Source organism: Peromyscus leucopus, chromosome 8a (assembly GCF_004664715.2).
Source record: "Peromyscus leucopus breed LL Stock chromosome 8a, UCI_PerLeu_2.1, whole genome shotgun sequence".
Classification (NCBI taxonomy): Eukaryota; Metazoa; Chordata; class Mammalia; order Rodentia; family Cricetidae; genus Peromyscus; species Peromyscus leucopus.
In genome coordinates, this window is record NC_051085.1 from 31,047,063 (window position 1) to 31,074,205 (window position 27,143).

Genomic DNA, 27,143 nt, shown 5'->3' on the forward strand with positions numbered 1-27,143 from the left:
CAAGGAGAGATGAATTCATTTTGGCTCACAGTGTGAGCGGTCTAAGTCCATGGTCCACCACTCTTTACCAGCTAGGAATGGTGAGCCGAGCATCATGCAGGGGGCGTGAATATGATGAAGCATGCCGAGGAGGCAAAAAGCAGAACAAGGAACAGGACAGTATATACCCCTAAAGCATGAACCCCAGGAACCGACCTCTGCCGACAGGCACCACCTCCAGAGTCTCCCTCGCCTCCCGCGAGTGCCATTACTTAAAGTGGTGAATTAATCTTTGATCATCAGGACCCTCACGATACAATCACTTCCAAAATGCCCCATTCATTTACAGCCAAGCCTTTTAATTCACGAGCCTTTGGGGGATACTTCGCCATCTAGCCCATCACATCCCTTTAAACTTTGTTTCATTCCAAGACCAAACCGCCTCTAGTGAGTTACAAATTAAACATGTTTTTAAAGTAGCCTGTAATTAGCTTGTGATTAGCACATATAAATTACACTGTAATCTTCCATGTTTAAAAAAAAAAAAAAAAAAGGTTTTGTTAAAAGTAAACATTTAGATCACACTACAATTTTGGCAACTTGGTCTCAATATTCCAAGGCTCCAAAAAAAAAAAAGTACTGGCCCTGGGCCTTACTGGAAAGGCCTGGCAATGCTGCCATGTGCTTCCTGTTCCAGGGAGCTGCTGATTTTTCCATGGAGAGGCCCCTTGTACTTGAATTTCTTGGCTTTTTTTGTTTCCCCCCAGTCGATGTGAATTTCATTGGCATTCCGGAATTCTGTCAGAGCTACCTAAGCAGAAACAACAAATCACAAAGTGTTCCCTTTCTGGCAACTGTTCGTCTTTAAATATTTTTATTATTTTCAATCTATTTTTCCATGTGTGTATCCTATGCATGTGTGCTCCTGGGGGGAGGGGGCAGAGTTTCAGGTAGCTTCTGGTGTTTGAGGCAGGGTCTCTCACTGAACTTAAGCTCACCTGCTGGGGGATGGTCTGTATGTCAAATCTGTTGCTCTGATTGGTCAATAAATAAAACATTGATTGGCCAGTGGCTAGGCAGGAAGTATAGGCAGAACTGACAGAGAGGAGAAAAGAAAGAACAGGAAGGCGAAAGGGAGACACTGCCAGCCTCCACCATGACAAGCAGCATGTGAAGATGCTGGTAAGCCACGAGCCACATGGCAAGGCATAGATTTATGGAAATGGATTAATTTAAGCTATAAGAACAGTTAGCAAGAAGCCTGCCATGGCCATACAGTTTGTAAGCAATATAAGTCTCTGTGTTTACTTGGTTGGGTCTGAGCGGCTGTGGGACTGGCGGGTGACAGAGATTTGTCCTGACTGTGGGCAAGGCAGGAAAACTCTAGCTACACTCACCCATTGGCTAGACCAGCTAGCTAGTGAGCTCCAGGGATCTATCTGTTTGTCTTCACCAACTGCTGGCACTAGGGTTACAGACACAAATCACAACTTTTGGCTTTTGCACGCATTCTGGGGGTCTAAACTCAGGCCATCCTGTTCGAGTGGAAGACACCTTATAGGCTATATAGTCCTTTCATCTCGTCAGCCAGGTGTTTCTATTTTAAACAGAATCCATTTGAGGTAGCTGCTTCTTCTAGGCACAGTGTATGTCATCGATGCAAACTAAAACCAGTCATTTCTGACTGCTTGTGAGCAAAGAGACGAGGTTGCTGGTGTGTTTTTGAAAACTCTGCAGATCGGTCCGCTCTCCGACCAAAGCATCACACAACGCACAGGTGCCTGTGATTGCGTAAGCAGCCTGCAAAGATGTCCAAGGAAAAAGATGAAAAGCCACACATCCATTGTTGGATTGGCAAAGTCCTTCTTAATAAACAGAGGTACCGTATGCCAAGATCAAACCCAGCGCCAAAGAGATCTGTTTATGGTGACATTCACTCACTCCGTGCAATGCACAAAAACTGCTGACTAAATTGGGACCGGCCACGGGAACACAAATGTGACTTTGTCTGCGAGGAGCCAGAGCAGGGGGCAGTGTTACCATCTGGCTTAAGATATAATGCCTCAGTGTGTTTTGACATCAAGTGTGCAAATCCCCTGGCAGAAATGGACTTCAGACTCCCGTCTCGGGGCCCACTGATTCCGATTGCAATCTGCAAGTCAACAGTGGCCCAAAGCTAGAGAATAATGGAGGCTAACACAAAGCGAAACAAAAACGAAAACAAATGCCTTTCACAGCAGCCAGTTTCGGGGGGTGGGGGCTCCAGCAGGGTAATTCAGGAGTATATGTAACATGGCTCTCAATTTTATCTGATGGAAACCGCAACAGGAACACTAAGGGTACAGTTGTCCCATATTCTCAGCTCTGGGTGCCTTCCCTAGCAACACCAGTATCCTACAGATTAAGTTAGGTGACTTCGCACTCCCTATACTTCCTAGAGTATTTAGGAGCTCCGATGAGCAGAAGTTATGCTTTCTACGGACTCTGATGTCTACATAGAAAAGTGATCAACAGAACACAAGAAAAAGCCCCTCACAGGGTGGACTAAAGATATCCATCCACATGAAGCTATGGCAAACAAGAACAAATTCACCTTGGCCCAGCTGGCCAATGGAGGTGAAAAACGGAAATATTTTTGTTTTGTCTTGTCTAAGGGACAAATCAGAATAGCATTATGCTTGATCTCTTTCTGCGTTTGATAACCCAAGGTCTCAGGAAGCGAAACATGGCTGTGTCCCCACGACATTCAGGCCTCGCTTCCAATGACCCGGAACACATCCAAGCTCCCTCAAGGTCTCATTTCCCCTCTCAATCTTTGACCTCCACCCAAACTATGATTTTGACCTGCGCCTTAGTTATTCCACTTTATGCTCACCTCTGCTATCAAAACATGTCGTCAGCCTTCCAAATTCTTTGTATCTGAGACGCCCAGGTGTCACCTCCAGGATGCTTCCAGACTTTCCTACTGAGCCAGGGACCCTCATCTACATTCCTGTGTGCCCTCAAAGAGTCTGCTAGCTCCTCTTATGCCTGCCACACTCTGAGTTCTCTCCGAGGAGAGAAAACATCTGTACTTGGCATCTCTCGAAGAGCTAAAATGCCAAGTACAGGCTCGAGGCTCACTAAATATTTTCAGTTGATTATGCACATAAACAAACTCGACAAATGCTTATTGGGATGGACACAGATATCCACTTGAGAGAACTGCATGACTGTGTACCAAACTGTGTTTGCATTTTTTTTTTAAACCTAAAAAACAAACTCCCTTAAAGAGTCATAAAAGTATTGGGGGAGGAATAAAGACAAGATAAGAGTAACAGGATGCTGGGAACTGCTGAGGATGGGGGCCGTGCACAGGAAACCCACTGTCACGTGCTGTTGATGTGTGTTTGAAATTTCCCTAAATAAAAAGCTAAAATCCCACACCCCGGCACTCATGTGCATAAATATTAATGAAGTATCAATAGTGGGAACTCTTCAGCACTCCTGGAGGAATGTCTGAACTGGGAAGTGGAAGGAAGGACAGGAAACAAGACAGTTCTCTAAGTCATGTAGGGTGACCTACAGTTTGTTTTACTTACTCCTCTTAACCATGAGATGGTGACAGACGGGGAAACTGAGGCACCCCCCAAGTCTCCCTGCCTCCGCTTCCTAAGTGCTTAGGACGACAGATAGGTACCATCACACTTGCTTTTATTGCTACTATATTACTTAAGAGCTCTATCTGGAAAGATTACATTATCTGGGATGGTTAACTTATTAAAACTTAATCTGAAAAAAAAAAAACAAAAATTATTAAAATTGCAAGAAATAATAATTAGACCCTAGTGGCATTCCCACACCAGGGACAGTGGTTTTGGTGTCCCTCTTCGGCGTAATCCAGTGCAGTATCTTTGTTTATGTTTCCAGTATCCAAAAACCTGGCTGAGTCTCTACGTGGCTCCCTTTTTCTTGCACACACACATCACCGTGATAACAACTTGGCAGAGACTCCAGGCCAGGTTTCAACGCACACCACCAACTGTAGGTCACCCTAGGTGGAGACTTCTGTATCAGCTCTACGCCACACCAAGGACCACACACAAAGTTGTCTTCCGCAAAACTCCGAAGCCTTAACCTCAAAGACACCTTGGAAGCGAATGCTGCCAGTAATAACAGGCCACCAGGAGCTTATGTCCCCTTTCCTGGCCAGGGTGCCGCTTTGACAGATGCCAGACTTAGCATCACTAGAGATGAGCCCATTATGGACTTGGAAAGCCGCTGTCACTTCTGATTGCCTCTTCTCCCAGCCAAAAAAATAATCGCATGGTACTCAGGGAGGTGCCAAATGTGTGGAAATACGGGCCTCTTCCCTGCTGCACACAAACGCTAATGTCCCTATCCCCAGCGGAAGCCACGGCTGCTGTCCAAACACACCATCCCTTTAAGGCCTACTTGGTGCTAAGTAAAAAAAAAAAATGCTCCCCGTCGCTACGTGAATCAGAACCTCTGCGTGTACTACGGCCCTCCTACCATACTCCTCCCTGTTTCCCTCCTCAACACTGGCCCCAGGGACACATGACCAAATGCTGCATTCCAGTCAGGCCCTCGAGAAATAGCTTGTCATCTAGTCCAGAAAGGTAATTACTAACATAATTATCAAAACCTTTTCTTTTTTCAGGGCTAAGTCAAGCATCGCTGTAGGAAAGCTGTCCTTCTGGCTGGTTTGTTCGCTAGCTGACGCGTAATTAGCTCTGAGGCATCATGCAGGGTCCCCCACCCCTGACATTTCAAAGCTGAACACAAATATCTAAACACCTTTCGACAGAATATTTTTCCCAAATGCCAAAATTTACCCAGAAGATTTAGACTAAAACAAAGCCATAAAAACGATTTAACCTGTTACCCCCAAGCTTTCTGTACTCAATGCTAGTGTTTTGCTTTGGATACAGGGTCTCATGTACAGGATGGCCTCCAGTTCTCTATGTGGCTGAGGAGGACTTTCAACTCGTGATGCTCTTGCCTCCACTTTTTAAGGGATTATAGGTGTACACCAAAGCCATCTAGTGGGTTACTCTTTCACAAAGCTACCTCTCAGTTGCCTTAGCCAGGGCAACCTAGGAACACAGAGCACAGCTCCTCCAAGCCCTCAGGCCGGAAGCTGTTGTGACAGGTAAACATGCAGGTGGTGATATCTTGTTTGTTTGAAGGAAGGATTAAAAATCTAGAAATATACTTAAAATTCATATGGAATTTCAAAAAAAAGGTGGGGGCGTGCTTAGAGCTGTCCAAGACAATGAATTGCCATTGGTCTAAACCACGACAAGCTAATCACCGAGAAAGGCAACTCCGTGCAAGATGCTGGCATTGGATGTGTGGCCTGAAGAATGGAGGAACCTGGAACGCATCTCACATGGATTTCTAGGCTCTGGAGCTGTGGGAATGGCACCTACAAATCCATCTGATAACCTGACCACCAGCAGCTCCAACAATAATCACCTTTACTTCTCTGACTTGCCTGGAATTTCATTGAAAGAAGACATGAATGTGCCCCTCTGGAATCCTACTGATCTCTCTAACCACAGTTTAAAAATGAACAGTCAAATCCCCAGCCTGGTTCAAATTAGCTCCCATCAATTTTACCCACTACCACCTTTGATGGGAACTAATTAAGCTCCTGTGATTTTTTTTTCCCCTAGACTGTCTTTTTCTGCTCTGGAAGAGAACACATCAAATTAGGCCCATCTGTCTAAACAGGAAGAAAGCTACTTAGCCCACTGACAGGCTTCTTTTCCTACTGAGAAGCAGCCTTAGGGGGTTACCAAATGCCATGGGGAACTATGGTAACCCCAAATCTACACAAGCTAGAATTCTGAGAAGAGCAGTCTAGTGCTGTGTCAGCCATCATCATCTAGTGGTTCACAGTCATCATTTCCCTGCACAATGAGATGTCTGGGAAAGCTGCATACTGTGCCGTGAGACTACCACTCATTCCAGCTCCAAAAGACAAGGATCAAGAATTAAGGCTTGGGCCTCCAGCTCAATGGTACAGCACTTGCTTAGCATGTGACAAGGACCTGGATTCATTCATTGTGAAAACAAAAACAGAACAAAACAAAAAACAATCAACACTAGGAGAGCAGTGATGTACCTAAGTGACGGAGTGCTCGCCTAGCATGTATGAAGTTCTCGGTTCCATCCCCAGCAATACATAAACTCAGCATGGTGCTACAGGTCGGTAATCTCAGCAATTGAAAAGTAGAGGCAGAGCCGGGTGGTGGTGGTGGTGGTGGTGGTGGTGGTGGTGGTGGTGGTGGTACACACCTTTAATCCCAGCACTTGGGAGGCAGAGGCAGGCAGATCTCTGAGTTTGAGGCCAGCCTGGTCTACAGAGCAAGTTCCAGGACAGGCTCCAAAGCTACACAGAGAAACCCTGTCTCGAAAAACCAAAAAAAAAAAAAAAAAGAAGAAGAAAAAGGAGAAGGTGGTGAAGAGGAGGAAGAGGGGGAGGAGGAAGAGGAGGAGGAGAAGGAGGAGGAGGAAGAGAAGAAGAAGAAGAAGAAGAAGAAGAAGAAGAAGAAGAAGAAGAAGAAGAAGAAGAAGAAGAAGAAGAAGAAGAAGAAGAAGAAGAAGAAGAAGAAGAAGAAGAGAAGTAGAGGCAGGGGATCAGAAGTTCAGGATCATTTCTTCCTAGTCAGTAAGCCCATGGAGATGGCTCAGGGGGTAAAGGAGCTTGTCACCAAGCTTGACAACCTGCATTTGATCCCCAGGATCGAGGGAAGAAGAAAGATTACTCAGCCATTCACACAGACAAGAGGACAAAGTGAAGAGGAGCCAATGCCTTGGCAACGATGACGCCCATGTGCCATACTGGTCATGGTATTAGTCTCCTGAGACAGTACTTTTCTGCCTCCAGCTGACATAGCCCAGTCTCAGTCAACTTTATTTAATTAATACACAGCCTTACAAATCACTAAAGCAATGAGCAAGAAGGAAAGTGTAAAATGAAGGCTGGCAAGATGACTCAAAAAAGCACTTGTCACCAAGACTGTCTTAAGAAAAAAAAAAAGGAAGAAGGCCTCTCTCTCTCTCTCTCTCTCTCTCTCTCTCTCTCTCTCTCTCTCTCTCTCTCTCTCTCCCTCTCTCTCTCTCTCATACACACACACACACACACACACACACACACACACACACCCCAAATCCATACTTTTCAAAAATGTTTAAGATAGAGAATGCCATTCTTCAAGAACAGGTTCACGCAGCTCCCTAAGATAAGAAAGAAAGTGTTGAAAATGAGCTGTTTAGGGATGGAGATGCCGCTCAGGCAATAGAGCCGCTGGCTGTAAAGCATGGAGCCCCGGCTTCTATCCCTGCACCATGATGTATGCCTATAATTCCAGCACCAGACAAGCAGAGACAGGAGAATCAAAGGTTTATGGGCATCCTCGAATATACCAAGTTCTAGGTCAACGGGGACTATATGAGATTATGTAAACTTCGAGGGAGGAGACTGTGGGACTGAATCCCTGGTTCTGAGCTCCCCCTCCGATGGAGGTCCTGGGTCCTGGGGTAAGTACTGAGTCCTGGGATCAAACAACTGAGATGCAGGAAACTAAACTGGATTCGGTTTAATCTGGGAGAGGTCAGGGATGGGAAATGTGTTTTTCCTGGCCATGTGCAGCTCAGAACCGCCAGTGCAGAGTCAGACACAGGGCTCCACTAACTTCACAGGCAGATGTTTACACGTCAGACAAATGATTTCAACATCCTGAAGTTAGGGGAGATAGTATCTAGAAAGATAATGGCTGCAAGGACATCCCAACGACACCAGAGAACCGCAATAAAGTGTAAAGAAGTAAGAAGTGATTTTTTCAAATATGATCCAAGATTGTCTTACAGATTTTTTTAATGTTTGGACCAACATTGAAACTCACATGAAACCCCTTATTGCCAGGGAGAGAAGTGTTGAATGACTTCTGGCTTCTTTCAACTTCATTTTACTTTCCAATGGCTCACTGGCTGAGAATTTACCTAGCTCATACAAGGCTCTAGGTTCAATCCCAGCACCCATTGAGTTGGGGTGGGGACGGGGGAGGGGCACCCAGAAAGAAACGAGGAAGAAAATGAAGTGAAGAACTTGCCTTGGCAAGTCCTAGGCTGTCAGTCAATAAAAAACGCAGCAGCAACTGGCCAACAATAGAAATATCCTTTCTCTTTCAGATTAAAAAGAAGAAAGGTCTAGCCTTTCAATGACTGCACAAGTTTGGTCAAGACTCAATCAAAAGAACAGGGTTGGTCTTCTGGGCATCTGGCATCTCACCACACCTAGCCAGAAGCCGACAGACTGAGCCTCCTGTAGGAAGGACCAAGGAGCATCAATAGGAACCGCCCATCTCAACAGTAGCCATTTCCCACAGCCACACACTCACCACATCCAGGTCCTGGGAAACTCGCCGTTTCCGAAGCTCCTCCATCCGCTCACAAACATCAGAGAAGCAGGTATTGTAATAATCTGCATACTGCTGGGCCAGGTCGTCAATGTTTCCCAGGGAGCCATCCTGAGGGGAGGAAGCAAGCGGGAAAAGACAGAGGTCAGCTGAGTCTACTTTGGAAAAGCCACACAGCATCAAATCCCCTGCTGCCAAGTGTTATAGAAAAAAATAGCTGATATTCACTACCTCGCTGACACGGGCCAGGCTAGGTTTTACATGTGTGATCGAATTCCCAGGACGGTCCTCGGAAATGGGACCAGTTCTTTTCCTTATTAGCCTGTAGATCCCAGGGCTAACAAGAAGCCAGGTCTCTCTTTGGATCTACTGAGACCAAAACCACAGTAACCCCCTCATCAATGTCTGGCATGGCCAAGGGCAGATACACCAGGAAAGGAAGCGTGGTTAGCAGTCACTATAACAGGCTCACGGACACCCAACCGTCGCCATGGCTGCTCGGCATTTCCCAGAAAGCTACTGAAAGACCCTCATGTCCGAAACTCTGAGAGAATCCTGCGACTCCAGACTCCATGGGAGGGGGCTACGTCTAAGAGCACACTAGGTCCCCTCACAAAGAGACCGAAAAATAGAAAGCCTTTAAGTCATTTGTGTTTGCTCGGAGTCGTTATTCATGATTGTCGCCATTAATATTCATGTTATTCATTAGATTTATTATTCATCAGACATTCAGGCACCAGAGCACATGGCACAAGCTCCCCTAAATAAATAAGTAAACATGTCACTTGTCTCTTACCGAGGCAGGTTCCCAGGTAGTGCCTTGAGTTTACACTCATTTCTGTGATCTCTCAATTACCTAGCCTGGAGCTCATTTCTCAACCTCTTGGTGACACTGGGTTAATGACAGCACCCACCAGACAGTGAGCAGGGACAGAGCACTGCCTCTGAACACACCACTGCCTAAGAGGTAATCACATTGCAGTCTGCCTCGAGGCTAGTGGGTTCCCACAGGCACATGTCGGAACACGCACACAGAGGGTGACCGGGAACACTACGTGTGTTTGAACTATGCATTTCTTCTATCACGTCTTCCATCCAGAAGATACCTCCCCTCCTCTGTTTCTTTACCTCCCACATGTCTTCTCTAATTTGGTAAATAGGTGGCTTGACCAGGAGAGCCGAGAAGAATGTGATTTTGTTAAGGCAGCCATGGAAAACACAACTTAGAGATGACGTAAAATTCACACCCAACTATCCACACTGCCGCCTGGTCGCCAGCCCCTTGGTTGTTAACGTCAGTGCATCAACAGATCTCTCCCAGCAAAGCCACCTTACAGATAGCAGAATTGGGGTTAAATGTCTCCTGAAGCCTTTCTGCTACAGCTTAAGCCCTAGTCAGGAGGTCCAAGGCAGGGCTAATGACCATCTCCTCCAACTTCTGCATTTTTTTGATTTTAGGAACTAAGGGAGGGAAGAAACAGAAACTGCAGTAAATGGTTTTCTAGAAATGTCCCTTCCTTTCGACTACTGACACATTCTGCCTTGGAGGGAACTGTCTCGGAGTTCCTAGCACGCAGGGTAGAAAGAGAGAGAAATGCAAACAAGGCCAGTAAGGTCTGTGAGCATTTGAGCATGTCTGGGCAAAAGGTATTCTCCAAATACAGGTCAGCCTGTCTGGAAAACACAGGCTAGACACAGCAGGAGAGGAGGGAGTCCGCCATCTGCCCGCCCGGTTACCAGAAAGGAACGACGGTGAGGTGGAGATACAGACGAAGACAAGCACGTGCCCTCCTCAGTGTGTCCTGCTGTCTGACTCGGTGGCATGCGTCAGATCCCCAATTCCCACAACAACCAGGCCTCTAGAGAATACGGGGTTCCTCAGTTTCTAGGTCTTTCCACGCTGTGATGCTCTCCTCACCCAGAAATTTCTGTCTTCACCCACCATGGAAACAAGGCGCTTGTCAGACTAGTCCCATCTCCTAAAAAAAAACCCAAGCGGGCTCACTGAACGTGTCATACTTCATATGTATCCCTTTGCCTGCTGTTCGTGAGTGTGTGTGTGTGTGTGTGTGTGTGTGTGTGTGTGTGTCTGTCTGTCTGTCTGCCAGCCTGTTTGTAAGTGCATGCAGTGCCCATTGAGGCCAGAGCAGGGACTAGATTCCCTGTACCTAGAGTGATAAGACAGTTTTGCATCATTGTGTGGGTGCTAGACACCACCCCTGGGTCCTCTGCAAGAACAGTAAGTGCTCTTAACTCTGAGCCATCTCTCCAGCTCTTGTCTACTGATTCTGAACAACAACAACAACAACAACAACAACAACAACAACAACAACAACAAATCAATCCCCCTTTCTCACACATACCTAAACACCCCAAACAGATTTCCAACTTCTCACACACATATCCAGCATTCAGTCGTGAGTACTTGCCTAGTATACAGAGTCCTAGGTTTGATCCACAGAACCACATAAACAGGGTCCAGTGGAATAGTTCTCAACTTTTGGGTCACAACCCCTTTGGGATGAAGGTTGAACATCCCCTTCACAGAGGTTGCCTAAGACCACCCTGCATATCCAATATCTACATTGCAATTTGTAACAGTAGCAAAATTACAGTTATGAAGTAGCAATGAAAATAATTTTGTGGTTGGGGGTCACCACAACATGAGGAACTGTAGTAAAGGGTCATAGCATTAGGAAAGGTTAAGAACCACTGGTTCAGTGCTTCATGCCTGTAATCCCAGCACTTAAGACATGGAGGACAGGACGATCAGAAGTTCAAGACCATCCTCAGCTACATTGCTAGTTGGTGACTAGCCTGGGATACATGAGACCCTGTCTCAAACAAACAAAAGGAATACTTAGGTACAACTTTCCCCATTTGTAAACTATGGAATCAGTCATGACTGACTATTTTCTCAGATTGATCCAGGACACCTGAAAACATTAAAAGACAATCATTTACATAACTAGATTCAAACTATGCTTTTTTTTTTCACTCTCATATGTCCTATGGGCATTTAGTATCACCTATTTGGCTATGAAGTTTCGACTACTGGCCAGTTGCTCATATCAGCCCAACAGTTGGCTTTTTAGCTTCATTCTGCCTCGCTCAGAACTCCCCTGGTACCCTGGCCCTAAAAAAACCGTATCTGTTGCTCCTGAGGAAGCAAACATCTGTTCTGCTCCAATCAGGCCACAGCCAGCCCATATTTCACACCTTCAACTTGGCCATGTGGCCATTCCTCATTTGTGGCTCAGTGGGTAAGAATTTAAAGTGGGGTGGCACAGCTGTCTTTACGAGCACCCAAATCACTTTCCAGATGTGCAGTGAGTCCCTATAATGACTACCTTCATGTGTCCTAATGATTTAAATGCCAAAATGGCGAAAGACTACAAGAATGTAAGCGTGTTTCAAAAGTAGGTCTTGTCTGCCATATCCACAAAATTGTCTTTTATGTCCCAATCAAATAGAACCATGAAAAGACCTGGTGATTTTCTCTTTATCCACTCAAACTCTAAGCTCTTAAAAAAAAAAAAAATGAAACTAGTAATAATGATGGAGGGAGGAGACCCTGGGCAATGATGAATTTTATGGTCTTGATGACAGCGAAGCTTTCTGCGGGAAGTCTGGTCTCCAAACTCATCCAGGTGTATACATTAAGTATGCAAAGCTTTTTATGGGACCATCATCTCAAAATCTGTTCTCTTCTGGGCACTGTTTTTGGGTGGTGGGGGTTGGGGAAGTTAATTTATGCTCTTGCCTAACTTGTTCTTGTTTGAGACGGATACAGAGCTACTCCAGGAAAACGCTGACTCCCACGAAGTATTTGCAACCTGCGCCTGTAGGGGAATTCGACTAATGCTGCTGATCTGCTGCTCCACACCACATCTTGCTTTCTGTCTCAGTTTTTGAAGACGAGGTCTCGCTAGGTAGCCCGCCCGGGCTGACCTCAAGCAACATGGCCATCATGCTGCCTCAGCCTCCTCAGTGCTGGAATTCCAGGTGTCGGGTGTGAGTCAACACACCCAGCCTGCATCTTTCTCCCCGGAAGACTCCCATCAAAGGAGCAGTGGTAATATAGATAATCTTCTAACAAAAATGTGACTAAATCATGTCTACAATTGCCATCATAAATACCATTCAGAAGACACTGAGACGTTCTTTTTTTTTTTTCTTTTAAAGTATTCAGTGCGGGGGAGAGACAAGAGAGGAGTCAATGAGTACTCGCTGCTCTTGCAGAGAACCTGAGCTCGGTTCCCAGCACCCCCATGAGGAGGCTCACAACTGACTCCATCTCCAGCTCCGAGGGAGGCAGCTGACTCCTCGGGCCTCTTCTGGCACTTGCACTCGCATGTACAGACCTCCACACACAGATTTTTAATTAAGTATTCAGTTTCTGTTCTAGGATTTATTAGCTGCCTAATCTGTTTCACTTCCTCATTTTGCCTTTTTTCTTTCTGTTTCTCATAAATTACACTCACCCAGTGTATAGCCTGAATTTAGGAAGAAAATAAATTCATTTCCTTCAAAGACTGTGTAAGCAGATTGTTCAAGTTTGAGTCATATTATCTTCCTATAAGAATTTTCTTTCCCCCCCCCCAAAAAAAAGAATTTTCTTCCCATTCTATCTTTATAAACAAGAAAAAAAAAAAAGGCTACAAGCAAGTCCAACCTCTCTGCCCATACTACAGAAGTAATACAGAGTCCATGCCTGTCACCGCCATGTGTCCCATCTGTGTGAATGAAATCTGCGACACACCATCATGGTCAGTTCAGTGGGTGACAAACCGGAACTTCCCCCTGAGGCCACAAAGCACATTTATATCTCACACTCATCTTACACTGAGCCAGCACAAAAATACCAGGACAAAGGACTTTGAGCAAACAGTTCGGATCCAAGGACTGCTGCTGTGATTCAGGGAAAAGAACAGCTTTGTTCTCTCAACAACTGTTTTAACAGTATTTCTCAGACTTATCCCAACGCACTTTCTGTCTCTGGAAAATGTAACACTGAAGTTTTAGGAAAATAGAAGCCATACATATGGCTACTTTTGCTATTTTTGCTCTCCTCTCCCCAGATGTCTTTTATGGCTTAGAACATCTTGACGGACTTAAAGAGGGGTGAGAAGACAAAGCAGAGAAAACAGCTCTGAAAACACCAGGAGCTACAGTGATGGATCTTATGAGGATTATATGCAAATGAATGGGAGTGAGCTAGTGGTCTTATATCTTTAAAAACGGTTGTTCCAGAGAGAGAGAGAGAATGTGCGTGTGTGTGTGTGTGTGTGTGTGTGTGTGTGTGTGTGTGTGTGTGTGTGTGTGTGTGTGTTTGTAGGGCATGTACGCAGTTGCCCAAGGAGTCCAGAAGAGGGCATCAGATCTCCTAGAGCTGGAGTTACAGGTGGTTATGAGCCGCCTGATAATGGTGTTGGGAACCAAACTCTGGTCCTCCAGAAACGCAGCTACACCCTTAACCGCTGAGTCATTTCTCCAGTCCCCAGTTTCTTATTTTATATTTCTATAAAGGTAAGTGCCCTATGAGAAAGCTTGTTGTAATTCCTTAAGAGTTGAGGGGAAGAAAGGGAAGCAAATTCCTGATTTGTACTATTTCTCTTTTTCTGTTCTTCTAAGTAAATGCACGATGCGTTTTACAGAATACAAATTATATGTTTATTTGTATTACTCCTGGATCCTCAGAGAGACGAAGATGTGTGAGTCCACAAAAGCACACACACACACACACACACACACACACACACACACACACACACACACCCTGCAAGCCAAATCCATTAAAAGGAATCACTACAGTACAAGGAAGCCTAGCTGATCTCCTAAAATGAATTCACAATGTGTTTTCCTTCTCAATTAGCTTGCTTAAAGATTCTGAGCAGATGAATACTTTCAGGAGCCTATCAGGTAACTGTTGCGAGCACACAAAAGACTTTATTTAATCCTGCTCTCTGCGTTCAGCCTCATGGAATCCTTGTAAGGACCCTACTGAAACCGCCTCTGTCGCCCCATCCCATCCCTTCCTGTGGGTAGTTTAAGAGAAATGTGTTGAATATATAATAATTGATCTCAAATAACTGACTAATCCCTAAGGCATCATTCCTAGTATTTCTACAGATGGTTTGGGCTGGAACACAGTTAGGGGAATGGGGGGGGGCGGATTAACACATAACAGCTACATATAGACACTAAGGGTAATTCTGAGATCATGGAGATGGGGAGGGAAGCCCTCTGGGAGTGTGTGCGCCCGCCCACATGGCAGGTGGCTGGAGAAGGGCTGACTTCATGCCTTCCGTTCCCCTCTCCAAAATACCCAGAACTTGCCAGAGCCTATATAAATAATTCTCACTTTGGCAAATGAGGTCCCACTGTTGTGTTTAGGTGTGTCCCAGTTAACACTCCCTGAGAGAAGGCAGGATGGAGCACTCACTCATTCCTCAATGCTCAGCTCTGAAGACCAAACTGCTGCGTCCCACATAATCTGGAGGAAAAAAAATATCAGGGGGACAAACAGGGCTATAGAACCCACTCAGTGAGTGTTATATCTACCCGCAAGCATCTGTTAACATCAATTCAATGTATTTTTATCTACAATGTAAGAGTATATGTAGTTCAGTGGTACAGCTTTTGTCAAGCATGTCGGAGGCCACGGGTTCGATTCCAGCATCATAGATACAATGACAAAAACAAAATACACATGATTACATTCTAGGTGCAGCAACTGGTATTAAGAATAAAATATAAAAATCATGAAACATGAACACTTATTGATGCTGGACAGACAAACAAAGTGCGTCCCTTAGTTTACTTAATGTGGCTATATGGCTAAGCCATGTGAATGTATGCAAGGGAGTTAGTAAACTATATGCATAGCATAAGGTCTCTTTGCACTTGTAGCCTCTGAAAGATACACTGTGTTAGTTGTCAGTGATGGGAACCCAACCTGGAAAAGCAGCAGAGAGAGTAGCATCAATAATCTGCTTTTTAAATACAAGTATCAATTCAGTCCCTAGTGCATCCTCGGATTTAGCAGATGGCAATTTTAGACTGAACTCATTTTCCATGTCTAAACTGCCCTGAGCTTAACAGAATCATAGATCTGGAAAGAACAGCACAGCCAGTTGGATGGGAATGAAGTCACAATTTTAGGTCATGTTCACAGATTTTGATGAGGGTGAATCACACTTTTCTCAGGCTGACTTTGGCACCCGAACCGGAGAATGTAGACATTTTTATTAAGTATGACTGACCAAGAGCTGATTGGGAAAAACTAGTCTATGATATTCCCAAATTGCAGCAGTAAGTATCGCAGTCACGAAACTTCTGACAACATCGTTAAACGCTCTACAATATGCAACTTGTCACTTCTGAAAATTCCATTCTGCTACAGAAAAGGACATTCTGCATGGAGTCCGGCTGGCCTTCACTGCTGGACTTCCGCTCAACCTTTCCTTACCGCAAATGGTGAAACCACCGTTCCAGTCAACTCCATCAAACCTGATGGACAGCAGGCATCACACTTGTAACTCCAGTTGTTCAAACTGCTTTGTGAAGTTGCTGCCAGGAAGCCACGTATTTAAGAACTAACAGGGCATGCCTACATGGTCTGCATGGTGTCCGAACTCCAGACATTGGTGCCCATCACGTACTCCCCATGACACATACAAATGACCTAACACGATAATCCTGTTTTGCCTACAAATCATGTGCCAGGGAAGGCACAGAGATGAAACAAGTCAGCCATAATTGAAAACTCCAGTGGTGACATGTCAATTCTGTGACAGTCTCTCTACTTCTCAGTACATGTCAAACTTTCTATTATAAAGGGTCTTTCTAAATTTTGTTTATGGGTTGGTCATCACCAGGAGACGTTGTAGAGTTTTTGAAGCCTTCAGCTAGAACACATTCATTTTTGTTCCCTCAGGACCTAACTCTAGAGCAATACCCAACATTTCATCAGTAACCTAAAAAATACCTATCAGATGTGTGTGTGAATGAATTGAAAGCAATAGAGTACTCTGCCCTTCCTGAAAGAGAGAACCATGGAGTTCATTCAGTAACTATGAATTGGGGGTTTTTCAACTAAACCAGATGTTTTTCTAATGGTGTTACTTTGATGTATTTGTTTGTATTTGGATGTGTGTGATACCATGCCATGCCCAGGAAAGACAAAAGACAACTTGTGGGAGTCAGTTCTCTTCCACCGTGCAGGTCCTCGGGATCCATCCAACTCAGGGTCATGAGGCATGGCGGCGAGCTTTTCACTTTCTGAGCCATCCCACGGGCCCTAAATCATCATTTTAATGCGCAATGGTGAGCTTTTAGTCCATTCTTGTTCTCACGGACCTTAGACTCACAGCGCAAGTCTCGTGAGTCAGACAACAGAAACAGGAACGAACCGCTAGAAACTGTGGTAAACGAAAAGCCGTGGGAAGGGTGTGGTTCCTGGCAGAAGTAACAACTGTAGCTCTGATGTATGAAGAGACAGCCCAGTCTGTTCCAAGAGGAAAAGCATCAGATGGCAGAGGTGTGTCAGGCCGGGAACAGATGAGGAAGCCCAGGTCGGAGGCTGCTTTGTGAATCAATCATTACACATAGCTATCTAAGCTGGGAGACGGAGTCCAAGAATTCCGCCTGACACAGACACGTGCTTCGGGGACAATCAAACCACACAGAACTGAAAGACAGGGGCACCGATCTCACGAAGAGCGCAGTACACATGGGGACTTCCTTGAGGCTTGTGGTGTGGCAGCACCTTGTCCCTCATCCGCTGGACAACCACCACTGATCAAATGAGGAACCGATCCAGGAAGCTCATCGGGTCCTTTCCACTGTGTCTTAATTCTGCCAAGTTAGGAAACCATCCATGCTTCTGACACCAGCATTCATCCTGGAAGGGACCCTAAGAGAACCACTACCAGGGTGTCTATCTCTGTGACCCGTGCCAGAGGACCCCTTCCCATCTTTGCCACAGAAACGTTTGCATCCCAATAGTAAAGGCAAGGTCCACCTGAGCATGAGTCCTGTTTCCAGGAAAAGGAAAGCCTCAAGGAATAAGAATGGCCCATAGAAGAAGGTATCGTGCCGGGAGCAGGGAGACCAGCCATGGATGAGGAGGTCGTCCATGTGAACTCCACTCTGCCAATTATTAGCTGATGCTCCACGGCAAGATACTTCAGCACGAACCTCTCCTTGGACTATAAAGTGTTAGCAGTGTTGCTAAGCAATGGGCTCTGATGGGATGAAGTAAAATACATGTGGTACAAATCTGTAGCCAGCCAGCTGGTACTCAGTCATCCTCCTCCATCATCAGGAAGGTGATGTCCCCCTATTAGTTGGAAGAACCGGGTCACATCACATGGTCGCTCACAGGATTCCAATTTAGTATACACTGAGACACCCAGAATGTCAGGAAGGGTCTTAAATATGGCCTCCTCTGACTACTTCACTTTAAAGATGAGTAAATAGAAGCAAAGGGCCATAGGGAGTGATTTGTCTCAGAAGACAAGAAACCAAGTTTCTTAAATCAGCACAGGAATTATTTCTTAGTATTTCCACTCAGTGCTGATAATGCTCAATATACCGAAGGCCATACATTTTGATGTAAACCTTAGGCTGCTGTTTCTTCCTGATTTTCTGTCTTCTCCTTTCTCTTTTCTGTTTTGGGGACAGAGTGCTCCTCTATGTAGCCCAGGCTAGCCTGGAACTCGTAATGCTCCATGTGACCATAGGCTGGTCTTGAGTTCTTATCCTTCTTCTAGTTACCAGGGTGACCATCAGGGATTACTGTTGACGTCATTTTGTTTTGTTTTTGTTGTTGTTTTCCTTTTGTTTGTTTGTTTATTTATTTATTTATTTATTTTTTGAGCCAAATCTCACTCGGTAGCCCTGGCTGGCCTGGAACTTGCTATGCAGGACCAGGCTGTATTTGAACCCACAGACCCCTGCCTGTCTCTGCCTCCTGGGTGCTGGCAGCGAAGGTGTGTATGCACCACCACTATGGCCCAGTACACCTTCTTAGAGGAACAGGATGAAAGGGGAAGTTCACTGGTGTAGGATGGTTAATTAAGGGCACTAAAGACTTGCCATCTTCCGTGAGACCAACATTAAAACAGTAAGCGTTTGAAACAAAGAGGAGGTGGGGGGGGGGCGGGACTTAACTAGTCGTGATAGTGCATGCTTTTACTCCCAGGCAGATTTCTCAGTTTGAGGCCAGCCTGGTCTACAGTGAGTTCCAGGACAGCCAGGGCTACAAGGAGAAGAAATCTTGTCTCCAAAAAAAAAAAGTCTTAAATAACACCAGAAGCTTGTCTGGCTGAGTCTTTGGCATTCCACGCCCATCGCCTGAGATGGGGGACCAGGAAAGCACAGCTGGAAAGCCTCCGGTACCCGGTGTGGGGAGAGCAAACAAACAGAACTGTGTTGCTGGAGCCTCAATGACCTGCAAGACTCCTTGGACAAAAAGAGCAGAGAGGCAGGCCCCACGCTGAGCGAAAGAGAAACTTCTTGGTCTCATTTGCTGACAACTGTTTTTCAGCCCTTCCTTCAGGAGACACCAGCTGGGGGACATCTTTCCAAAGTCTGGAAGAAACCAATTCTCCCAGGTGCCCGGAGAGCGACCCAAGGACCCCAAGTGACTCTTCTTCCTTCAGTGCTTGCTCATAGAGCCAAGGCAGTCACGTGGCAGCTCCACTGTGCAAAGAATTCCATTCAGAGACTCGAGTTCATGCGCAGGTCGGTTTCACCCTAAACAACCCTCTGACCCATAAGGTACAGGGAGCTTCTGTTCCGCAAAACAGCTCTTGCATGAGTGTATGCCTGTTCCAACAGCTGTCCGTCCATCTACCCATACAACTGTGTAAAACATCCCCAGAGGATGGTCAGGCTTGCTTTGTGGTTTCTTGGGAGCTAAAAGTTCTCCCTTGCCACATCACTTTCACTCGGGATGATCTCAATTTTCATCATAAAAGACATTTGCTTTTGCCAAAATATAGTGTGGAATTACTCTGAATAGACATCTGACGCACGTGGGTTTGTTTGTATCCTCACGTTAGAAAGATCTGAGAAGCTGAGAGTGGAAAGTGCTTGCTTGCTACCCAGTTCTGTTCCGGAAAGCGGACATTCATTCCTCTTAGTCCTGCATCCACAACTCGCCAGTGAATGCACATCTGTTCTTGTAGTTGCTGATCAAGAGAAGGAAAACGTTTTCCTTTTCTCAAGTTGCTCATGAGCTGGGAGTTTACTAAGTAATACCACTGGCTCTTGGGTGTGACATCTAATGTTCTGGTATCTATGGCCCATTTTTGGAAGAGCGATTGATAGAACTATAACTAAGTATGGACATTTTCATCAACTAATCAGTTAACTCTTGGGGTCTAGTTGTTCACGCCAACATCCCCGCCTTTTCATCATGGGCTTGTATTTGCAAGGATGTGATCTTGTAGAGGAAATGAACTAGTTAAGACATGTCCACCTTTTACCCAGACTATTTGACTCTTCTCAATGGCCCTATATAAGTGTGGGAGGGGTGTGGGGGGGGGGAGGTTCACTTTCTTCTTTGTGATGAGGATAGAATAAATATTTTTATTTTAATTGTCTGCCACATTGTTGCTGGGGGAGCCTACCAAGAAAATCAAATGTGCTATGAAGATTTACAGGGGCTTGTGGGCGGGGGGTGGGGGGGATGGGGGGGGTTGGGGGAGTTTCTCTTGGTTTGGGGAGAGCTGTTTTTGTTTTTTTTTTTGTTTGTTTGTTTTTTACTCTTTTTAAAGGAAAGTCTGATTCTATCAAGATAAACTGGTTCTCCATTCACAGACACGGCAGCAGTTCAATGATGTATTTTATACCTGGCGATTGAAGGCGGGGTTCCCTCCCTATGGATAAAACGGGTGGAACCTAACAGACCATGTGCCACTGAGCAGACTCCTTCCTCAAGTTCCTGCTTCATTCTGAGTAAAGGCCACAGTCTCGGGGCTGGAGGAATGGCCCAGCAGTTAAGAGCACTGGCTCGGAGTGCTACCTGCCCCTTGGCACCACCCAGCATCCTGAAGTAAAAGCCTCATTTTAAGGAAAAACCCTCCCTTTCTTCTCTCTTCCTCTCTCTCTCTCTCTCCATTCCCATGAGGTGTGCACCCTCAACCCCCCCTTCCTCTTTCTTCTTTCTGTCTGTCTCTCTTTCCCTCACTTTCTCTTCATCCCTCTATAATCACAAACTCATTTCCGTGTGGATGCAGCGCCGGGGTTGTGAATGACTTGCCGCTGTCCACCACCTGCCGCTACATCTACCCAGTGTGTTTTCCCTCACACATGGGACTCCCTGGTCTGGCCAGCTGAGGGGTCCCCCGCATGCTCTATCATAACACCGAGGACCTGGGTTCAATCCCCAGCACCCACCTAGAAGCTCACAACTGAATGTACCTCCACTTTCTGGGGATCTGACCTCTTCTGGCTTTTGCAGACACGGGGAACTCAAATGGTACATGGACATGCAAACGGACAAAACACCCATACACATAAAGAATTAAAAACTTAAACAATAATAAAACTAAAAGAGGCAACATCCCTGCAGATCCCCTGCCTGGCTCCTGCCTCATCCCTCACCTCTAGGAGCTCAGTGTCCCAGTCCACACAGGCTGACCCATCCCTCAGCACACCCTGCCTGCTTAGCCTCTGCCGAGCTTTGACAGTGCCCACATCTCTCAGCCTGCACTGTTTTTCCTAGTTATTCACACCCTCGCCTGAAGATGTCCTGCAGATCCCTGGAGTCTCAGTGAGCTGACTAGGTCACTCAGTTAGTACAATGCTTGCCTAATAACCACAAAGCCCTGGGTTGACTCTCAGCTCTGAATAAGCCAGATAACAACATCCCATATCCCAACTTAGCACTGGGGAGGTGGAAACAGGAGAATCTGGAGTATGGAGTTCAAGTCCAGCCTGGGATATATGAGACCCTACCTCAAAATAAATTAAATACGTAAACAAATTGCAATCTCCCTCCCCTAAATACAAAGCCCCATTCTCTACTTTGTATTTTTTCCCACTTTGTACACCTAAAATAGTTTATTACTGTTGGTTTGTTTTTACTATCTCCTCTCCATAACCCAACCAAAACACTGAGTTCCAGCCAGTTAGTTGGTGGTGGCTCACACTCTTAATCCCAGAACTCAGGAAGCAGAGGCAGGTAGATCTTTGTGAGTTCAAGGCCAGTGTGGTCTGAAGAGTAAGTTTCTGGACAGTCAGAGCTACACAGAGAAACCCTGTCTTTAAGTGGGGGGAAAGTTGAGTTCCAGAGGGTGAATGCTTTTCTGGGTTTTATTCCATGCTTAGGACAATGATTAGCAGGCTCTCAATATAAGCATATTAAATGTGTGAGCAAATGAACATGGGAAAGAGTAGGATGATCAATCACTAAGCACTATGGCAGTCTGGGCCTGGGGCAAATGAACGTGAACAATTTATATGTTGCTTCGCGTTTCAAGTTTTCCTTTAAGTAACAAATCTACTTTGCAGCCGTCAGACTTAAAAGTCGCTTGCATGTTTTAATTTCTCCAACTCCCATGTCTTCATTATAATTTCAAATGCCGGTATTAAGTCGGCCGGTGCCTTGCATTTTGTAGATCACCCTGTCCTCTTTGCATGGTTTCAAAAGAAACAAATGGAATACAGTTCAAGGTGTTAATTACATACGCTTATTAAAAATAAACCCTGAGAGTGTCAGTTCTAACACTAACCACTTTTATGTTTGTGTGGTTTATTGGTTTTATGTATGTGAGAAAGTCAAACGCAATAGGCATAATATTGCAAAATAGCTGTTACCAAAGGGAAATTATTCCATTCCGTAGACAAGCCTAAGAAGGGCTCTAGTCAGTAAGTCTAAGAGTCCAGGAACAGAGCAAAGGAGACAGGTTTTCACACGCTGGCTGAGACTGATGGACGGGAGACGGTGTGCCTCCTTCTGTAACTGTGGTTCAAACAGGGAGCAAGTTATTTGTACTGTTCTAATGTGTGAGAATGAAGGAGGATTATTCCAGAGGTTCTGTGTACTCGGATTACAGAGCCCATCTGTAGACTAACTGGATAACATCTTGTGTTACAGCTAGAGACAAAATTCTACGCACAACTATGAGTGGGAGAAATTGCTGTGTTAAAGAATATCGCCTTTTGATCTCCAAGCCAGGGCCACAAATACAGGAAATAAGGATTCTCTACAGGCCATTAGAGTTAACTGTCCCCTGAGGAGGAGCAGATAGATACCTCATTCCCCTCTGGGCCACCGATAGCAGGTGGGCTGTGCCTGAGGTGAAAGAGAAGTGTGTCCGGACCCTTGTGCTGCTTTGAGCTCCATGAATTCAGAGGGATGTCGGGGCTCTGCAGCTACCTGCCTAGAGAGGAGTGCCCACGGGGTCTGGAAAGATTCTGGTTCTAAAATGCAGGCTGGACAAATGGCTCAGCACTGAAGGGCGCTTGCCGCACAGCCGCCAAGAACCAGAGTTCAGATCCCAGCGCCCACATGGCCAACCAGGCATCCTGAAAACGCTTATAACTCCGACTCCGAGACACTCTCTCCAGGCTTCCGCATGTGCCCACAGGCATGCACATAGATGCACACGTGGAGACAGACACAGACAGACACACATATAAATAAACAAATCTTTTTTTTAAAAAAGAGAGTGTCGATTTCTACTTTACTTCATTTTCTCCTAAACATTAGCCCAGCAGAATAAGCAAGCGCCTTCTCTTCCAGGTCCTTTTAGTGGTAACAAAGCCCTTGCAAGGAGAGACACAGGAAAGGGGAAGAGACGTTGTGGAAAACTCTGGTACTAGGAGACCAGTTATGTTCAACAGCATCTTCAGGACAACCACAGGGGAGTTGCAAAGCACGGGACAGCAGGACAACGGCAGCAATTGGTTTATAAATGCATTTTGTTGTTGTTGCTGCTGTTGTTGTTTAGTCCTCATTTAGTAACATGTTACTAGACTGGTTCTGAAATGATGTGAGATTCGAACTCCCAAGCAGAGAGAAAATTCAACTACAGGAAACCAAGATGGAGCAGTCAGAAAGCGGAAGGAAAGAAGAATGCCCAAGGCGGAGTCATTCCCATCTAGTGTTTTCACAGGGGCACAACTCAAGGACCAGAGGACTGGGACTTGTATTTCTAGACCTCTCCAGGGACAACTGCTATGAAAATGTCCCCCAAATCTCTAAGGGCAAGCCAATGCCTATGTGTTTCTTAGAAGAGCAATGAATTCGCCCCATATCCCCCTTGTGTTTGGTTGGGTTTTTCAGTTTTTGTTTTTTGAGACAGGATCTCATACAGCCCAGGCTAACACTGACTCCTATGTAGCTAAGGCTAGCCTCGAACTCCTAATCCTCCTGCCTCTGCCTCCCAGGTGCTAGGATTATAAACTTACACCATTACGTACACCAGCTGCATTCTGTTTGTATAAATTGTTTTTCAATAAAAGACGCACAAATAGCTGGGCGGTGTTGGCGCACGCCTTTAGTCCCAGCACTCGAGAGGCAGAGGCAGGTGGATCTCTGTGAGTTCGAGGCCAGCCTGGTCTCCAAAGCGAGTTCCAGGAAAGGTGCAATGCTACACAGAGAAACCTCGTCTGGGGGGGGGGGGGGGACACAAATAGCCGGGCAGTGGTGGCGCACGCCTTTAATCCCAGCACTTGGAAGGCAGAGGCAGGCAGATCTCTGTGAGATCGAGGCTAGCCTGGTCTACAGAGCGAGATCCAGGACAGGCACCAAAACTACACGGAGAAACCCTGTCTCAAAAAAAACAAAACCAAACAACAACAAACACACACACACACACACACACACACACACACACACAAATAGACCTAAGGGGGGGAATCACTCAATCTTTCCCAATCCTACTTTCTATCCAAGGAGAAAATAGTAATAGAATGTTTGTTTACCTGTAAATTTAGGGTAAGGAGGGCATTTGGTTTCTAGGATGTTGTTTTGGGGGGTGGTTTTTTGCTTTTTCCTTCTCTCCTGGGAGAACATCTGAGTTTAGTCAAAGAAAGGGAAGAACTAGTGAGGTTAATTTAGGATGAACTGGAGTGACCCTGCTACATGTTTCCACTCTGAATCAAGCTCTCATCGTAGCCCAGGCTATTCTTGATCTTCCTATGTAGCAGAGGATGACCCTGAACTCAAGCTCCTCCTGCCTCTACCCTCCTTAGGATTATAAGTGACACTACCTAACACCTGGTTAATATGGAGCTGGGATCAAACCCAGGGCCTTGTGAATGCGGGATAAGAAGAGCTCTGTGGCGGAGCGGCACCCTGGAGCTCTCATCTTAGACGGTTCCATAAAAATTGGTGTGAATCACTGTGTTCCTCCACAACCAGCAGCACACAGCCGAGGAAGCCCACGCCTGGGTGCTTGGCCAGCCCAAACAAATTGTCACATCCTCGGAGCCATCATTTCTTCCTGAGGACAGGGCTCTGGGCTGACCTAGCAGGCCCGAGTGACCCCACCCAAGGCCCTGTGGGAAAAGCCGGGCCTCAACTGCTGACGCAGCTCCTGCCTGATCCTCTGGCAGCCTCCGAGGTACAGTGCCTTCTGAGAGACCGGTGCCAGGTCCAGAGCCCCGATCTACCCCACCCAAGCCCCCGGCCCCACTTGGGCAAGAGAATGAGCCGGGGAACATGCTGGCTGGGAATGTGGGCCTAGGCACACGCCCTCGCTCGGCTTTGGCCAGGGCAGGGGGGCTACGTGTCATCACATCCCGGTCACCGCACCACGCCCTCCCGAGGAAGGTTTCCTCAGGAAATCCTGACTTCTCCGGAAACACGGGTGGCCCCGGGCCCGAGGATGTAAACAGGAGTCTCATGGTTTGCTCTTTGTTCTGCGTCCTGCAAACCTGCCCGGCCTCTGGCTCAAGAATTTTTTTTTTTTTTGGCTGCAGTACAACTTAAGGAGTGAGCTGAGCCATGGCTGGTAGAACCAGAATTTACAAGTCCAGAATGTACAGAAGAACTCAGATGCACACAGCCGGTGTCAGGACCAAGGTTCTCACCGAGGCTGGCTGGTCTTGAAAGGGGGCCATTACAGTAAGTGCCAAAAGGGCTAAGGATCTGGCTTAGTTGGTCGAGTGCTTTACCCAGCATGCACAGGGCCTTGGGTTGGCTCACCAGCACTGCATAAACCAGGACTGTAATCCTAGCACTGGGAAGATGAAGGAAAGCATGAGGACCCAAAGTTCAAAGTCATCATCAGCTCCACATGGAGTTGTAGACCAGCCTGGGCTACATAAAACCAGGAATGAATAAAACAAAAGACATACAGCATTGGGGGGATGGGTTCTCTATTCAAGGGTCAGAATGCCCAGAAGGTGTCTCTGTCTGATCTCCATGCATCCTTTGGTGTCTCTTCTAGAGTCCCTGGCATATCAAAATACTCAAGAGATACCGTTACATGAAAATTTTTCCTCCCAGGCCACTTCTTGGCTTTCCCTTAGAAATAGGCACACAAGGGCGGCAGTGGTGGCGCACGCCTTTAATCCCAGCACTCGGGAGGCAGAGCCAGGCGGATCTCTGTGAGTTCGAGGCCAAGCCTGGTCGACAGAGCGAGATCCAGGACAGGCACCAAAATTACACAGAGAAACCCTGTCTCAAAAAATCAAAAAAAAAAAAAAAAAGCAAAGAAAAGAAAAGAAAGAAAGAAAGAAATAGGCACACACATCAGGACCACAGAGATCCGCCTGCCTCTGCCTCCCGAGTGCTGGGATTAAAGGTGTGCTCCACCACCACCTGGCTACATTTGTCTTTTAATACTTCCTTAGGATCAGGGGGCTCCCAAGGCCAGCTCTGGATCAAGGAGACACTGTGTGTGTGTGTGTGTGTGTGTGTGTGTGTGTGTGTGTGTGTGTGTGTGATCTTAATGAACTCAGGCTCTATGGAGCCTGATAGAACTTGTGTCTTCGTTTCATTAAGTGCAGAAAGCCATCTCCTTCATCCAGCCCCACTTAGTGTCCGTCCTTTAATTCACCCACCTCACTAGATACAGAACAGAGGACAGATGCTGCCAGATGTGGCCATTGTCAGACTGGAAGGCAACCTGGCATCTGACCGTCATAGCCACCTACCACTGTATCATAGGCTGGCAATGGCTTGTGTGTCCTTTCAGGGGATGGGAAGGTTGCTGTAACAAAGACCGGCAGATCCGCTGCCGTGCAGCGAGATCCAGGGCTGGCGGCAAAGGCAGAATTCCCGTGTTTTTATACAAGTTCTCTCTGCTTGATCTGTGGATCTGTAAAATGGGGTGATAACAACAATCACTACACCTCACAGCACTGGGCTGTGCTCAGGTATAAGAGATAAGCCCCAGAGAGCTGGGGAGACAGGGTCTACCCGCCCCCCCCCCCAGCTACAATGACCTCAGCTAGTAATAACTACTGAGGAGCAGACCCACCCAGGGAATTACTTTTCTGGAGCAACACCCATGAAAAGTCCATCTGAATTTCATCCCAAGGATCAGTGACTGAGTTTTCGGGGGGGGGGGGGGGCTGTCCTCTCATGTGGCCTTGAGTTTTCTATAATCCAAGGATGACCTGACCCTCCTGTGGCACCATACTCAATTTATGAGGTGCTGGGGACCAAACCCGGGGCTTCACGCACATTAGGCAAGCATTTTCCTAACTGAGCCTCACTGCCTGCCCCCCGTAGAGATTTCTGACATCGTTAATTAAGCCTGACACAATTCT

The 27,143-nt window shown here is 46.3% G+C and overlaps 1 protein-coding gene across 4 annotated transcripts in view; it reads right to left on the minus strand.

Moving 5' to 3' along the window:
• Sash1 (SAM and SH3 domain containing 1) overlaps positions 1-27,143 on the minus strand; it is a 235,332-nt gene that overhangs the window by 123,159 nt on the left and 85,030 nt on the right. For all 4 annotated transcript variants that reach the window (XM_028861579.2, XM_028861566.2, XM_028861572.2 and 1 more), the window contains exon 2: positions 8,388-8,516. In XM_028861579.2, the coding sequence (XP_028717412.1) occupies positions 8,388-8,516 (129 nt within the window). The remainder of the gene's footprint in view (positions 1-8,387; positions 8,517-27,143) is intronic.